At 43.6% G+C, this 17,653-nt stretch overlaps 1 protein-coding gene across 4 annotated transcripts in view; it reads left to right on the top strand.

Annotated features, from left to right (window-relative positions):
• Positions 1–17,653, top strand: part of LOC130374079 (septin-9-like) — a 77,150-nt gene that overhangs the window by 30,374 nt on the left and 29,123 nt on the right. For 3 of the 4 annotated variants that reach the window (XM_056580653.1, XM_056580677.1, XM_056580661.1), the window contains one exon: positions 14,899–15,669. In XM_056580653.1, the coding sequence (XP_056436628.1) occupies positions 14,899–15,669 (771 nt within the window). Of the gene's footprint in view, positions 1–14,333; positions 14,390–14,898; positions 15,670–17,653 lie in introns of those variants that run through there. The other variant, XM_056580669.1, reaches the window with a different exon arrangement.

Below are 17,653 nucleotides of genomic sequence, written 5' to 3'. Positions count from 1 at the left end.
TACCACGGGGAGTATATCTGGTGTGGGTTATATCTGGGGATAGACAGTGCTGTACTGTGCCATAGATTTTTCTTGGTGTTGGTTATATGTACAGTATATGACAAATTTCACTTAGATAGAAACAGCTAAAATTGATACTCCAACCCAAAATGTAATTAATTATAATTCTTCTTTCGGTAGATTGAGAGATGGGATTCTAAACTAATCTGTTTGGCATACATATTTTTGACCACAAGAACATCCTATAAATATGGAACCAAACGATTGAATGGAAACAGGATGTTTTAATTTTTATTTAATGTCAAAGATCCTTTGACCTCAATTAGACGGAAGCCTGACGTGTTTTACTGGATTGGCTGTCCTTGGGCAGCAACAGAGCTGTTTTTTTCCATTAAAAATTATCGTTAAGCAAACTGGCAATTAGCTAGCGGTTTTCTGTTTTTCTTTTTCTGGAGTGCCTTTGAAACTTGTGTTCCAAAGCCAATGGCGCCTTCACGGACTCTTAAGTTGTTTATTCTTAGTGTACACTGACAACTTTAGCAACATTGTTAAGGACTGACCATTTACATCCAGCTATTCTATAAACCTCAACTTGTTGATACAACAGCCTGCAGGCCTCAAGGCTTATATACTGCGGATTTATACATTAGAGAATGTGGAATGTGCGTATGTCAGTGTGTGTGTGTGTGTGTGTGTGTGTGTGTGTGTGTGTGTGTGTGTGTGTGTGTGTGTGTGTGTGTGTGTGTGTGTGTGTGTGTGTGTGTGTGTGTGTGTGTGTGTGTGTGTGTGTGTGTGTGTGCGTGTGTTTGTCTGGCTTTCTCTGTGAGTGTGTATATATGAAATAAGTTATTGTAATGTTACCAGAGGGAAAACCAGCAGCAGCCCCTGGAACACCTCATTTGTTAGCATAAGGAATGATCTCCTACACTAGCTAGCATAGATCTCACCCTGGTAGCAAAGGTAACAAAGGTAAGCGCTGTTAGCACCCTTAGCAAGCTCAGGGCTCTTTCTCTCTGAGTCGGTAGAGAACACACCAGTCTTTGTGAATATGTTGCTTCTCCAAGCTGGGGTTGATTCTCCCTGTTGGACGTATGAAGGGTGAATCCTGAAGCTCAGCTGACGCCCACGTCCGCATGAAGTCCCCAAGACTTATCTCCCCCGGGCTGTCCTGGCATGTCTTATCCTAAATGAAAGATTGGGATGAAAGATTTCCTTTATGTAGCACCACCAACAGGATCGCTGTGTTCGAAGAGTTAGGATCCACACAGCTGAGATAGGAGCTCACATGATGGAAAAAATAGGTCACCTCATACGAAATCGCAACACTCTTTGTAACACAAGCTGTTAAAACAGGATGCATAGACTCTTCCTACCTACAGTATATAATGACATGCACACACTGCCTCGCTACCAGTATAGGTTACCAAGCAACAAACTCTTGTCCGGAGGAGCAGATTGTCTGTCTGACTACATCAGGGTTGTTGGTTGTCGCTTGGCATTTCGTCATTTGGTGTGTGTGTGTGTGTGTGTGTGTGTGTATGTGTGTGTGTGTGTGTGTGTGTGTGTGTGTGTGTGTGTGTGTGTGTGTGTGTGTGTGTGTGTGTGTGTGTGTGTGTGTGTGTGTGTGTGTGTGTGTGTGTGTTAATCATTAGAAAGGCAGGGAGAGAGAGAGAGAGAGAGAGAGAGAGAGAGAGAGAGAGAGAGAGAGAGAGAGAGAGAGAGAGAGAGAGAGAGAGAGAGGAGAGAGAGAGAGAGAGAGAGAGAGAGAGAGAGAGAGGGGGGGGAGGGACCTGGTGGCAGCAGGGGTAGAGAGTTGAGAGATAAGAGGAGGGATGTGAAGTGAGAAGGAGGTTCTGGCTGACGTTGTGTTTACATTGTTCTTTACTATGCTCATCCATAGTTGACTTGGAAATCTGTGATTGTCCTGCTGGATCAAGCTTTGAAATTCGAGTTCAAATGACACTCTCCTCGACTGTCTCTCTTCCCATCACACCCTCCGTCTCTTTGTTTCATTGGAATTTAATGAGTGTGCCACTGCTGTGTAACGGCTGCGTGTGCAGTGATGTGACGTGCTGAGGAAGTGTTGGTTAGATCGCTGTTGCTTGAACACTGCCCTTCTTTCTGAACTAACATATTGAGAACAACTGGCAAGCTTCCCTCTGGAGGAGGATCTATTCAGGCCTCTCAGCCGGCAAAATAACTGCAATGATGGACAACAGAATATAGAAAAATGGAGGAAAGAAGGGAAGGTCACTGTCCTATTCACTTTCATTGTTTGTCACAAGAAGTGTGGATGGATTACATGGTGGCTTTAAATCCCATGCAAGGCCTATATAAGATAGAATTTTCCTGATGAACAAAAATAAAACCTATGAATTAATTTAAACTTCTTCAAGCATGTGGACAAAAAAAACGTGACTAATGCAGAAATAATTACAGTAAATATAATAATTGGTTTAGTGGGGGTGTTGGCTGTGTTAGATCCCCCATGTCCTCAGCCTACCTGTAGGCATCCTTTTTCCTTTCAACGTTTTTATTCAAAGAGCACAGATACAGAATAACAATCATGTCAGATGACTCTTTGTCTTTTTTGTCTCTCCACCCCTCAAATCCCTACACCCCCTCCCACCAACATTCACTCACACACACACACACACACACACACACACACACACACACACACACACACACACACACACACACACACACACACACACACACATACAAACACACAAAAAAAATGGCAAAAACAAATTATATATATATACTTCTACTAATAATAATAATAATAGCATATATACAAAATATATAATATTTTCATAACTTCTTGGCACATACCAAATATTGTAGTTGCAACCAGGTTGCAACGCACATTTGAAAGAGCGAGGCGCTGGAGAGCACCATTCGTTGGAAACCAAATTAAAATTTCACCACTGTAGGGAGAAATTCCTACACAGTGTACCTTTAAAGCTATATTTTAAGGATAAGGCTGGCAGACTTTTTTTTCTAGTTTTACTATGTATGAAATTATTGGTTGCCAACGTACGGAAAATGTGTCAGATGATCCTGGAATTGTTAATAGAAATAACAGCAAGTCGCTCAGTCATGACTTGGACAATGGGGGCAGCTCGTCCTTCCATGGCAACAGTATCCTCCTGCGTGCAATAAGTGATGAAAATGCAATTACGTTTAGCTTGTTTTTTGTTAAAGACCACACCCCCCGCTGGGATTTCAAAAAATAGTGATCTGAGCGCATCCTCCCACCAATCATCCAAAAAATAAATTCCCAATTCAGCCTTCTAATTCTGCTTATCGATTTTTCATCACGCGGAATAGCCTCATAGGGAAAGAAACATGGCCCTTATCGAGCCTTTTGGGGGGAGGAAACGTTCGATACCTGAGGAATACAGAGCAATTGTGGAAATGCAGGGGAATGGGTCTTTACAAAATGCAGAATCTGAAAGATTGGCGCATATTATCGCTATCACGTAGGTAACTACATTCCGCAAATTGACCATCTTTATATAAACCACTTAATTTGTTTAGACCCCTTGTTCTCTACCCCATACAGCAAACCAAGAATCAAGTTTAGCAGGCAAGAAAAGATAGTTATTACAAATTGGCGCTGACATGGAGAGGGAGGTTCACCCAAACCAAAAAGACAGAAGTGAATTATACTATCCAGTTTAAGGAAATATTATTTTTCAGCTTTCACCTTCGTTGTTACGTAGAGAGCAGAGAGACTGGTTTATGTTAATGCCCAGATACTTAAAACCATTGCTTGCTTAATGTAAGGGCTGAAGGGACTGGGAGATGTTGCTGGCTTTATCATTGATTCAGAAACACACTCATTGAGAAGATAGAGGACTCATGGGATACTGGCAACTGGATCTGATATGTAGCGCAATAAGTCATCCGCATAAAGGAACACCCTGTCCTCAGTGCCACCTCTCCTAATCCTCGAGAGCAAAGTGTTGGCTTTTAGCGTGATAGATAGGGAGTTTGGAGTAAAATGACATAAATACATCATTAATTTGCTTCGAGTCAGTTGTTAGTGAATCTGATCTATCGCATATTTCTGGTATTCAACTCAATTCAATTTTATTTTGATAGCCATTAATCACCATTACAGTCTCAAAGCACTTAACAGGCTAAATATTTATGACACCCCCCTGACCCAAGCCCCAAAAAGGGCAATAAAAAACTCCCTTTATCAGCAAGGAAGAAATCTTGAGGAGGAATGCAGAGTGGGGGATCCCTTCTTCCAGGGATGGTCAGGAGTTCAATGGGTGCCTTATTTGACATACATTACATACATATATATACAGGCAAAACATTTTAAATCGATGATGGGTTGCTGGCCGGTAAACCATAAGGAGAGTCCCTGAGGACAAGTATGCCAACAAATCCACCAAAAAACCCACGTACTGCTACTACGTGGCCTAAGGGTACACGATTCTATGTCAACAATTTGCCACAATTGTAACATTGGGATAAATTCTAAGATGGGGGAGGGGTGGGTGGGCTCCCTATGCGGCACAGTAGTTGTGGATTATTTTTTGTATGAGCTGCCAGCCTGGCTTGGACAATGAATGGTATTAATACCAATACTCTTTGGCTGGGATGCAATGATGAGGTATCAGAACATGATCAGATCAGAACATAGTGGGTCATATGTCCAATGCTTTTTGGAAACGCTTTCTTCATAAAACATGTCAGACATCACAGTTTTTTGTATACATTTTATTCAGTAGTAAGTAGAGCTGTCAGTTAAACACGTTAATAACGGCGTTAACGCAAACCAATTTTAACTGCGTTTTTTTTTTCTTTGGGTCGTTTAATTGCACTATAGGCTCTTTTTTTGTATCGTCCTGTTTTGATCAGTATATGCCAATGTTGTTATCAATAAAAAATCATTTGCACAAGGCAAGCAGATGCACTTCACCATTTTGATAAGAGAATTAAAATGAGAAGAATTATGGGACAAAAAAATCAAGGGATATTTAGCATAGAAAAATAATTTGCGATTAATCGTGAGTTAACTATGACATTAATGCGATTAATCACAATTAAATATTTTAATCGCTTGACAGCTCTAGTAGTAAGCTACATGGGTGTGCCGTCATTCAGAACCTTTCATTAACTGCACTAAAGAGAAAAAAAAGTGCATCCTCAATGTACCCACCACTTCTGATAATGCACTTCTGAAAGCGTCTCTGTCCCCAGCACATTGCAAATAAAACTGACGCCCAAAAACTGACGCCCATGACGCTAGAATAGGACGAATATTGATTTAGAGGGGAAAAGTGCATAGTGGAAATGTAGACTGCTGCTTACATAGTAAGAGCCAAGACAAGCAAGAACAAAATACAGTCAGAAACAGAAACATCATCATGATCAGACAGACACCGACACACATCATCAATGCATTTGATATCATCCCCGTCATCAGCATAGTTTTGGTATCCCTATGTTCCAAACGAAAGGATGTATGGATACTTTTTTAGCTTTGCTACGAATAGCTCGACAGAGTCAGCTTCCCTGATTACAGTTGGTAGACTATTCCATAGATAGGGTGCTCGATGGGCGAACGTTCTTTGTCCTGCTGATACCTTTTTAACCTTTGGTAGCGAAAGAAGGCCAGCTACCGAAGACTGGAGGAGTCGAGAAGGACTATAAGGAATGAAAAGGTCCTTCGGGTAGGATGGTGCTGATCCATGCAGGGCTTTATAGGTTAGCAGTAGCACTTTAAAATCCGCTCCGGTAGTTAATGGTAGCCAGTGCAGAGAGGTGAGAATAGGGGGAAAGCTGATCACATTTTCTCGTTCTAGTCAATAGTCTAGCTGTATAATTCTGCACAAGCTGGAGACTTTTCGTGGTGGAAAAAAATGCATTTCCAGTTATACTTCTAACATATTGATCAAAACAGAGCAGAGGGTCAAACAGGACGCCAAGATTTTTGACACAGGCACTATGCGGGATCCAAACACAGCGAGACTGCCTCCATTTTTCTCTGGTCCTGCTTTGGGATGATAATTATCTGCTCTGTCTTCCAAGTATTAAGCTGCATGAGGTTCTTTGACATCCAACTATTCACTGCAGCCAGACAGGAATCAATATTCTGGATCTGGCATGAGTCCTCTGATTCTACAGGAATAAAGAGTTGGGTGTCATCCGCATAGCAATAGAAGCTGATTCCATAGGCGCGGATAACATCGCCCAAGGGAAGCATATAGATTGCAAAAAGCAATGGACCAAGGACCGACCCTTGTGGAACACCAAGGTGTAGTTTGCAATGCTTCGGTCCTGAACCCAGAGAACAAATTGTGTTATATCTCTGAGGTAATAATCAAGCCAGCGAAGAGCAAAATCCCTGAACCCAACATAGCACTCAAGACGGGAAAAAAGAATGCTGCGGTCGATAGTGTCGACCGCAGCACTGAGATCCAGCAACACAAGCATCGGATTAAGTTTAAGCTTAGAGTTAGATATTAGGGACACTTCACGTAGTTGGGGGGAGTAGCTTCGTTTAAAGGTAGAAACTAATCTGGTTTTAACCAGGTTTTTAGATGAAAGCGATCTATCTATATTCATTGCTATATTCTGAGAACTTCAGATTTATTAATTTCAGAGGGAGTCTTGTTAACATTCTGAAGAGGTTAGAGAAATAGTGAGATTTTGACATACATGTGTATGTTGAAGCCTTCCTCTGCAGATTTTACACCTCAAGGCAGCGTGTGGCAGCACCACAGTACATATAGGTGCAGTGTAAGACTCCAGTGTTTGAACTCTCACAGCGACTGTTTTCCAGTCGCTGTAATATAATTGTAAGATAATGTAAGATAATTATCGGGCCGATAACAGAAATTATTACATAATTCCAATAAAGACACACGCTACCACGCATTCTCGCACACACACATACGCTACTTTCGTATCAATTATTATCTACAACAGTTAGCTGAACATTATAGGGTCCCGGCCTTCCACTCCCATTTTTCCCAGTTAAACACAGAAATAAACTACATCTGTCCCAGTATTTGTTAGATGTGAAATGAAGCAAAAAAATACGCTCTCTTTTGTCCGGTAACGCAGTCGCCGCAACGCCTTTCTTCTTCGTAGTTTCTTCTATTTGTCTGTAACTCATGCTCCAATCTTTCATCGATCGTTGCGGATGTTGCGGATGCAACATATATAATGCATCACTGCAGCAACATTTAAGATGATCGCGATGAGATCTGCCCGTTCTGCCTCCGTGCTGTCTGTTGTCAGACCAAAACAAACCTGAGTGACAGGGGCCGTCCTTATCCCGCCTCTTGCGAACCTACGTCATATCCCGCCCCTTGAAAGCCTGCCCCCCTAAACCCTCCGTGGATTCTAATGATGTCTGAGCGACACCGATGTCCGCATATCGGGCATCAAGTGTGAATAAGTGTGAATGACCCTCACGGTCGAACCTCCTGAAGACGGAGGACATGTGTGAAAACGGCTATAGACAAACTTGTGTCAGTACCGGTTATCGGTATCGGTTTGATTTATTTTTTATCGTGCCTCCCTACTGATGACAGAGATGGTAATAGAGCCTTATCAAAGAAAAAGTTATCAATGCGTTTGTAGGAGTAATGGACATGGGAGAAGAAAGAGTATTGTTTGACTGTAGGGGGCAAAAGGGTCAATGTAACCATTATTGGTTATAAAAGTGGACAGGGCCTGCGATCTCTTTGAGGGTACAGCTGTGCTGGTGCTAGATCTATCTAGATCGGGGTCTATAACACAATTTATACCTTCTCCTAGTATCAAGTTATGGGCATTCAAATCAGGAAGCTCAGACCAAAGATTTTTCTGAATTTAACGTCATCCCAATTATGTGCAGAAACAGGACAACCGGTGTCTGATACAACATGCCTGTTACTGTTATGTAGCGACCATTGGGATCTGAGATAGACATAGTAGGAATGAACTGCACTTTCTTTCCAATGAGTATGGCTGTCCCCCGTGTTTTAATCTCAAATTTAGAATGAAACATCTGACCAATCCACGGTCTCGAGAGTCTCAGTTGGTCAGCCTTAAGTAGGTGTGTTTCTTGTAGGAATATTACATCCCCTTTCAACTTTTTGTTGACCAAGCCCGTTTATTCCCCCAACGTTCCATGAGAAAAATGTGACTGTGCTCTCTGATCCTACCGAGAGGTTTGTACTAGCCATTGTATGATGTAAGCGAGGTAGAAAGAGCGCATAATAGTTGTTGCAGAGTATATAATAATACTCGCATTTGGATGGGTAGCAGCCTGAGCAACATTGCCATACTTTTGTGAAAGTGCACACTGGATTATAGGTCAAAGAAAAACTACTACAATGAGATACAGTAAAAAAAACACATACACATATACCCCCTCCCAGAATGATCACCTCCCCCTCCTTAGTATTTTCCCCAATCCGGAGTTATCCACCCCTGCACATCAAGTGTTCCCATCCCCAAACGATGGAAGCAACCGTGCTCGCTCCAACGTGAGCCACACCCCAATAAGACTATCTATAAGTGTTTACAATACCATAATAAACATGTTTATTGTGAGATTCTAAGACTTTTATAAGACTGAGATATCCGCCATGCTGCTAGAACACGGAGTTCAGAGCTCACTTCAGAATCGGTTGTCAAAGTAAAAGCTTTCGCAGGTTTTGGAGGCATTTAGCCGGTCAAAATACAAAGAAATACTGCGTAGGACAAATCCAAATAAGTATACTCCAGAAGAGTTGACTGAAATGTGCCTTAAAAATATATAAATTCACTTTCTGCTGGTGCTCCCAAAAGCATGTGTCACTACCAGGCCTTGAATTCCGTGATTTTAGGGGCAAGGCCACTTGGCATGCAGCGGGGCAATCTTTTTGAGGTCACAAAGGCCAAATGCCAGGGCATCAAGGCCATAAGTTAAAAAACATGATTTTGATTTCACTTAAATAGACAGTGTAATTATATCAAAGAGCATTTTTTTGCGATAATTCTCCACTCTGTCCTTTCTTGGCATTCTATTTAAAAAGGAAAAAGGTGAGAGTGAATTTGTTGAATTTGTTAAATGTTAAAACTCTATTAGTGTCTCTAAGATTAGAATTTCCATAAGTAATTTATCTTTATTGAATTACAAATTATAACTAGAATGCGTTTCGGACAAACCAACTGCGAAAGTATGGTTGCTAAAATGGGGAGCGTGTCTATGTTCCCCGGGTCCTATGTTCCCCGGGTCCTATGTCCCCCTCTTTGTATGAGACTGGGGAACATAGGACCCTTTTTTAAAAAAAGGGTTCTATGTTCCCCGGTCTGTTTTTTTTTGATTGGTTCTTAACTGTTGTGTAATTAAGCAATAGATCACGCCAGGCTGTGGTATGTGCTCATTATACCACTGTTAAGGGGCGTTGTCCGGCCCCGACGCGCAGCGGAGGGCCGGCGACCCCCTTCATAGTGGTATAATGAGCACATGCCACTGACTGAAGTGATCTATTGCTTTCATACAACGGTTACTGTTATGGCGAAACAAAAGTCATAGACACACTACATTTAAAAAGAAACAAAGAAAGTCAAAGTAGCCGTTTTGTTAAAGAATACAAAAAAGTAGTCCCTCCTGGCTGCCGCTATGCATCGACGGTCGCTATGCAACACACTTTAGCGTCCCTCCGAGAGAAGGCTCGGATAGAGCGGTTCGCCGGCAATTTATCCTATGGAGCAGTTCACTCGCCGTGTGCCTAAGCTTTCGTTAGTCTCTCCATCGCCTAGCTCACTCCCGGAGTAACAACATTTACACCCTCTCCATCATCCAACACATGTTTTACTTTGTAACTGTTTCTACTTCCAGGCGCGGAGTGATATGCAAACTTTCACAAAATGATCGGGCGTCATAGCAGTTATGTATATGCTCATTATACAACAGTTGGGAACCAATCAGATCGCTGGATTTAGGTCCCCCGTTGTATAATGAGCGGATACATAACTGCTATGACGCCCGATCATTTTGTGAAAGTATCACTCCGCGCCTTGAAGTGGAAACCGTTACAACCGTTCTCTCGGAGGGACGCTAAAGTGTGTTGCATAGCGACCGTCGTGCATTTTGAAGGCAACCAGGAGGGACTACTTTTTGGTAGTCTTTAATAAAACGGCTACTTTGACTTTCTTGGTTTCTTTTTAAATGTAGTGTGTCTATGACTTTCGTTTCGCCATAACAGTAACCGTATAAAAGCAATAGATCACTTCAGTCAGTGGCATGTGCTCATTATACCACTGTGAAGGGGGTCGCCGGCCCTCCGCTGCGCGTCGGGGCCGGACAACGCCCAGTGGTATAATGAGCACATACCACAGCCTGGCATGATCTATTGCTTAAATATAAAGAGCTCCGGGAGTCGCAAACGGCAACAATCACTTTCTCCTCCATGCTGCAGTTCACCCCGGACTGCACTGCACTGGCCGGTTGAACGCTAATTGGCTGTTACGTTACACATGTCACTCAGTGGCCACGCTGTTGAACGCCGATTGGCTGTCATCACGCGAATGTCGCGTCAAAGTTTAAATATTTTTAAAGATTGATAGATTGCGGGGAACATAGGACCCTTTTCCCAGAAAAGGGTCCTATGTTCCCCGCTTTTCCCAAAAAGGGTCCTATGCTCCCCGGTATGTATAGTACAGGGAAATATGTACAGGGGAACATCGGACCATTTTTGGGAAAAACGGGGAACATAGGACCCGGGGAACATAGGACCCGGGGAACATAGGACCCGGGGAACATAGGACCCGGGGAACATAGGACCCGGGGAACATAGGGATGACCCCCTAAAATGCTAACGTCACAGCTAACATCCCAGCTAACATCACCGCTAGCGTCACTGCTAACGTCAACGCTAGCGTCACCGTCGTAAAAATTAGTCAAATTCGGCGGGAAAAGCCCCCCAATCTTGCAACACTGCTTGCAGGTCCTCCGCGCTCTAACTCGGCGTAAATCATTGAGTCCAATTGAAAACTGAAAAAGTATAAACGTAATCGAAATTCGGTTTACAGATTATTGAAGATACAAGTGTGTTGAATTTGTTAAATGGTTTACAACCAGTTTACAATGCATGAAGTAGTTGAATTGTGAGAGAAGGCCATTGACTTACATTGTAAAAAATAAAGCAGAAAAAGCGTAATTGTTTAAAAAGTTGAAATAATTGAAAAACGATGAGAGATAGCCATCATGTCGTTAAAGAGCTGGACGTTTTGATAGTTGAATGCTTTCTGTAGCTGAAATAATGCAGGAGCAGTTAACTGGACAATAAACAGGCAAACAGACTTACTGATCCTAAGAAGTTTTATTTTAGAATGCAGCAAAAAGCGCTGCTGCGCTTGAGCTTCAGAAATGCTTGGGGAAATGTAGCTTATGTGGACGCCTCCGCATTACTTGGCCAATAAAAAAGCTAAGCAACTGAAAAGCTATTTGATTCAGAATATATATAGTTTTTCAAACGCTCATATTTATTGTCATGTTGTCTTCGGGATCGCTGTGCTGTAGGGATCGGGTAGCCGGTCAATGAGAGCTCTTTAACGCTTGCATTTTTATTGGTCACACTTGTTGACTTGTTGTTACTGTTGTGTTGACCAATCAAGTACATCTACTAACATTCCATTTCCGGGGTGGATTTGACAGAAGAGGGCACAGACAGGGGGGATTTTTTTTTTTTAAACGAGCAGAGCGCTGGGCACCAAGGCCACAGTGGCCGATGGGCATACGATTTACCGAAGGGCATCACGGCCATGGCGGTCGTGGCCGCCGGTGAAATTCCTGCCCTGGTCACTACATAGTTCGCTAAGCCGGAAGTCCCCTGTGGTTAAACGTCGTTGTAAAAGTGATAGACCTGAATAGAACGGTATGTCAATCATCTCCAATGTTTCGCAACATCATATGTCCAGCCACCAAAGATGCTACAAGGCCCAATGAGAATGGCTCCAGGATTAAGAACCTGAGGTGAGGAGAACAACTGGGTTCTGACTCATAACCAGGAAAGGGCAGCACTGTATTTGTGTTAAGAAAACACATGAATGCACAAAGACACACACCCAGGCAAGCACACACATACACAAACATGCAAGCACACATGAACACAGGCAGGCAGGCAGGAAGGAAGGCGCAAACACACACACACACACACACACACACACACACACACACACACACACACACACGTATTACGCTTAGACAGACATACAAATGCAAGTACGCTCACACACAAACACACACACACACACACACACACACACACACGCAGCCACACATAACACACACACACACACACACACACACACACACACATACACACACGCAGCCACACATACACAAACTCACACAAAGGCGTGCTCATAAAGAAGGGCAGCTGACAGGGCCTCTGTCTCCACTGTGTCTGTGAGGCCGACCCTGTATTGGGGCTCCTCATCCACACACACACACACACACACACACACACACACACACACACACACACACACACACACACACACACACACACACACACACACACACACACACACACACACACACACCAGCCAAACACATCATTATATCAAACTCACCATAACACACACCCTGGAATCTGAAGCTCCCTGCAAAAAAATCACACCAGCTCCTCACTCTTCAGTCTTCAGCTGTGAACATCCCAACAACAACATCCCAATCAACATCCACTCATTATGTAGGTTAGAATAGGCCAATGGTTAGGGTGTTGGTTTCGCAGCCAAATGGATCTGGATTCAATCCACAATGTCCGCAGTCTACCACCTGTAGCTTCTTTGAGCAAAAGCATGTACCTAACAAAGTGTACCGGTAACTCAATTAAAGTTACTTGAATAACAGTACAATTTTTACTAAGAAATTTGCTTTTAACAATATCATAATAAACATTGAGAAGGGATTGCGTTGTGATACCCATTTTTCTATGGGTATGAAGCTGGGGCCAGTACATCGTTCAGCTGTCTTGCTGTTGCTCATGCTCTTTTATGGTGTTGTGTTGAACGGCCTATGAGCGATCCAAAAGCACTGTTTATAATATTTGAAAAAGAGAAGCGACTAATTTGCAAAGATTCTTCTTATGTGTAAGCGTGTCTTTTCTTCATATATACTGATTGACATATTACATTGTATTTATTATTATTTATTATTAAGGACATTCTTTTTGAGAAACATTACCAGGATTAACCGGAAGAATACAAATGTTTAAGTTATAATGAATGTAATTAATAACGAATAGTAATTCACTATATTCTGATTCAATGCCCCGGCCACAGTGCCCAGAGGCGGCTCTTCTTTCTGTATTCAAACAACCAGAAACCCCCAAGGAGCCCAGTGGTCCTCTCTCTCTCTCTCTCTCTCTCTCTCTCTCTCTCTCTCTCTCTCTCTCTCTCTCTCTCTCTCTCTCTCTCTCTCTCTCTCTCTCTCTCTCTCTCTCTCCTACTCACTCTCTCTGTGTCTCTCTCCCCTGCTTCCCCTCTCTGTGTCTCTCTATGTGTCTCCCTCTCCTTCTCCCTCTCTCTCATACTCCCCCTTTCTGTGTCTCTCTCTGTGTCTCTCTCTCCTACTCCCTCTCTCTGTGTTCCTCTCTCCTACTCCTCCTCTCTTTGTCTTTCTCTCGTTCAAACTCTATGTGTCTCTCTCTCGTTCTCCTTCTCTCTGTGTGTCTCTCTCCTTCTCTCTGAGTCTCTCTGGAAGTTGAATTGGTTTTATTGCTGTGACGGACAGTGCTGTTAGCCAATCAGAGGTGATGCATTTGCATGTCATGAATATTCATGAGTAAGAGCCAAAATCGTGTCGTTCCTCCCCGCCCACCTCCTCCACCACACTAGAACAGTGTGAAACAGGAGCACCGGAGAATTTTTTTCACCAAAGCCAAATCACAGAGCATTCATAGCTACAAAATTATTGAAAAAAACGATGCCATGACACCATTAAGGTATATATTGCATCAACGTTGTTTGGCGCATATACATACAAACACACTCACACACACACACACACACACACACACACACACACACACACACACACACACACACACACACACACACACACACACACACACACACACACACACACACACACACACACACACAAAGCAGGCATGATTTCCTCGTAGCCTCGCTCATCTTGTGAAAGCATGCCAATTGCTTGTTCTGGTATTGCTAGGCTGTTAGCAATACCTAAATTAGTGACCTTATTTAGATTTTCTTTACTCTTTGTTGAAAAAAGCCAGGGGCAGCAGGTGCCCATTAACGCCATTCGTTTGATTTTGTTTAAGTTAAAGGAGCGGAAATCATTTGTAGAAGGAAGTTATTTTTCAGTTCACCGTTATGCTGTTAAGCTATGTGAAGCGTGTTAAATCGGGTAGGATATGCTCATTCAAAGTTGTAACTTTGCCACTTTGGCACCTCTGTCTAAACTGTAAACAGTATTCGGAGGGTTGTGCCTCCATAAGTTTCTTTGGAAATATTTGTTTATTAGTGATGTCCAACGTGGCAAATTATTTGAGATCTTTCCATGTGTTTATCATTGGGTTTTGTTGGCTGGCTTTACACTTGTTGGTCCATGGATGCGTACTGATTTTGTATGGACCTTTTCCAGCCTTATAGACAATCTAGGCCTACACAATGGCATTGTTGCATCAATACCTTCTCAATTTCAGGGTTTTTCTTCTCAACATCCTGAATCACATGATTTTCGGGAGTGACTTCCCATCAGAACATCCTGTAGGCATAGGCCTACTAGATTAACAGTCCGATCAAAATACCTAAGGCTCTTCTGCTAAAGGCCTGTGTACTGATAAAAAGCCTGGATACAATATTAGACTTTTTTGTTGCATTTTGTAATAATGCGGCCCTTCTTGTGTGTTTCAGCGCTAAAGCGGTCGTTTGAGGTGGAGGAGGCAGACTCATCCACTCACCCTTCGCCCCTGACCCGCCGCACCACCAACCCCCTCCGCTCGTCCAACTCCTCCACGTCCAGCCAGCGGAGCTACGACCTCGGCTCCCGCAACTCAGACTACTCTTCTTCCAGAACTTCCCCTTCCGAGCCCTCCAATTCCCGCTCCCCAAAGACGGGCATTAGGCGCATCGACTTATCGGGAGGCCGGAACCCCGATGCGGCCCCCAGCCGACGCACGGAGATCTCCATCGAGGTCTCCTCCAAGCAGATCGACAGCTCCCCCAGTGCCGGAATCGCCCGCTTCGGCCTCAAGCGCCCTGAGGTAGGCCTGAACAGTCGGAGTAACCACCCAGAGAGCGGCTCCTCCGGGCCCCTCCCCAGCTCCCTCCAAAGGCGGGCAGAGATGAGTTTGACACGCCCCCAAGAGCCCCCCGCGCCCCCAAGGAGGACGGACTCCCAGCCCGCCGCGGCGGCCTGCAGCACCCGGATCCCCGAGCCCCCCCAGCAGAAGAGGCCGGAGCCTGCCACGCCCAGCCCCACGGAGGTGAGCTCCAGGAGGCCAGAGGCGCCCGTGTTCAGACAGCAGGATCTGCTGCTGCTGGAGAACAACAGCAGCCATGACAACCAGGGCGGCAGCCATCCACCCCCAGTGCCGAGCAGCCCTCCGCCCGCCGCGGCAGAGCCCCGGGGGGAGAGGGTGCAGTGCCCCGTCTCCCCGACCCACGCCTCCAGACCTACAGAGAGTGAGTACCTGGCCCCGTTGTGCGTTTGCTTTTCCATTTTTGTTTTGTGGTTTGTTATTGTTTGATGGGGGCTTGGTCTGAAATACACTGCATTCGCTGCCGCTTCATAAATTCCATCTGAGGAAACTAAAGTCGGTTATGTAAAAATAAAGATAAAGGGGAGAATAGTTATTTTATGCAACTTTTTATGCAACTTTATACATCTAACATGTACTGAATGTTTGGTTAGGGCCGTGTTCAGAAATTCTTATCTAATGTTAATAATCATTTTTGTAAATTGATGTGTCTGCATTTGTGCACTGAACACCACAATAACACTTCTGATTCCCATGCATTTGTGCTCACATTTATGCAACATGCCCCGCTTAACAAATGTATTTGCCTGGGATATCTCATTTTCCATTCTTGCTTTGAATGGACACACTGACATCACTTGAATTATATTCTTTGGCTTCATAATATCTTGGTCGGATCCAGAATAATTATATAAGCACACTTTGAACACTAAGCTCTAAGCACACTACTCACCTTTTCTTTTGTCTGAAATAAGCAGCCCGGAAATGAATATAAAGAGGGGTATTAATGACACCTGGTGGTGAAGTTGTTAATTCCACTCTCATTGCTTTTCTGCTGCTTTGAAAACTTCTGAACAGCACGATGCTTAAAATCTCGGATTCTCTATATTTATCTGCAATCCCTCATATATTTATGAGGGATTTATAATTCTATACTGCAAGGTGGAAATCGAGTCTACTTGTGAGGCTTTCTGTGAATGTAGGCCAGCCTGGGAAGAGTTGCAGCAACGATCTGAGATTGGCTATAAAGAAGGGACACGTACAGTGTTAGCAAGACGCCAGCGGCCAAGCATTAGCTCATCAGATTCTCCAGCATGGGTTGGAAAAACAAAGTGGTGATCATGGAGGGGCTCCATAATATACAGTGCATTCTGCAGTGGTCATTATACACTGCATATTGTCCAGCACCGTGGTTTCAGACAATGTCTTTGTAAACAGATATTCCTTTTTGATTTGTTTTAAATTGAAACATAATTCAGCCCATGTTGGATGTCGCCGGGTTGCTCATTTCATGTGGTCAATCAACGATGACATAATGCCTGGGCACTTTCATGAATATGTGACACTTAAAATGTCGAGCAAGGATGAGGTAAACCAAGTATAAATACGCTCGCTCTCACTAACGACCCCGTTTGTTGCTTTTGAGCCCCGGCCACTGTTGACTAACCTGCAAAACATGTGTTGGCCAGCCCACGCCAATGCTCCTAAACCGAGCTCCTCCCCTTAGTCCCGTGGTCTCCTGGAAGCCCACTGCCATACGGATTGGTTCTGACAACCTCAACCAAGAAATGAGCTATAGGTCAAACTGTGGTAATGTGCTGCAATCTTGGGCCGGCGAGTCACATTTGGAATGAGCAGGGGAGGTCAGGGCATCCCAAGGTGTTTCCATTCCATTACCCACCTTTGGGGAGATGCACCATGCCCCCCTTCCCAGAAACAAATTATTAGTTTTGATTCAGTTAAGGGTCATGACCCATAATTTTTTAAAGAACACTTCACGACACATAGTAATGGTCAAGTTCATGCAAACCTTTATTGCAGTTCAATGCAATGACTGAATCTGAGTTATTTAGCATCACTATTTCTCCTGAACGGCAGTTATCGATCGGTTGAACACACAGGGAAGGTACGTTTTGCAGGAGGCTGCTCTAATTTTCTGGCAACGCTTCTCCATGTTTGCAATGCTTCACTAGAAACAGGCGTAGCTTTCTAAACTTAACAACTTTATACTCTGTATAATTTCGCTATGGCTTTCATATATCGCATGCAATTGACTGTATGCATGTAGTACGTGAGATGTATGTGTTTATTAAACCAGGATTACAATGTGGGTCTGTCTGTAAGCAAAAACTAAGTCTCTTGAGGAAAGTGGTTAGGGTTTAAAAGAAAGTGTGTGAATGTAGTCTCAA

This window comes from Gadus chalcogrammus, chromosome 2 (assembly GCF_026213295.1).
Source record: "Gadus chalcogrammus isolate NIFS_2021 chromosome 2, NIFS_Gcha_1.0, whole genome shotgun sequence".
In the NCBI taxonomy this organism is placed as follows: domain Eukaryota; kingdom Metazoa; phylum Chordata; class Actinopteri; order Gadiformes; family Gadidae; genus Gadus; species Gadus chalcogrammus.
The sequence above is the reverse complement of the archived record's forward strand: the minus strand, read 5'-3'. Positions and strand labels throughout refer to the sequence as shown.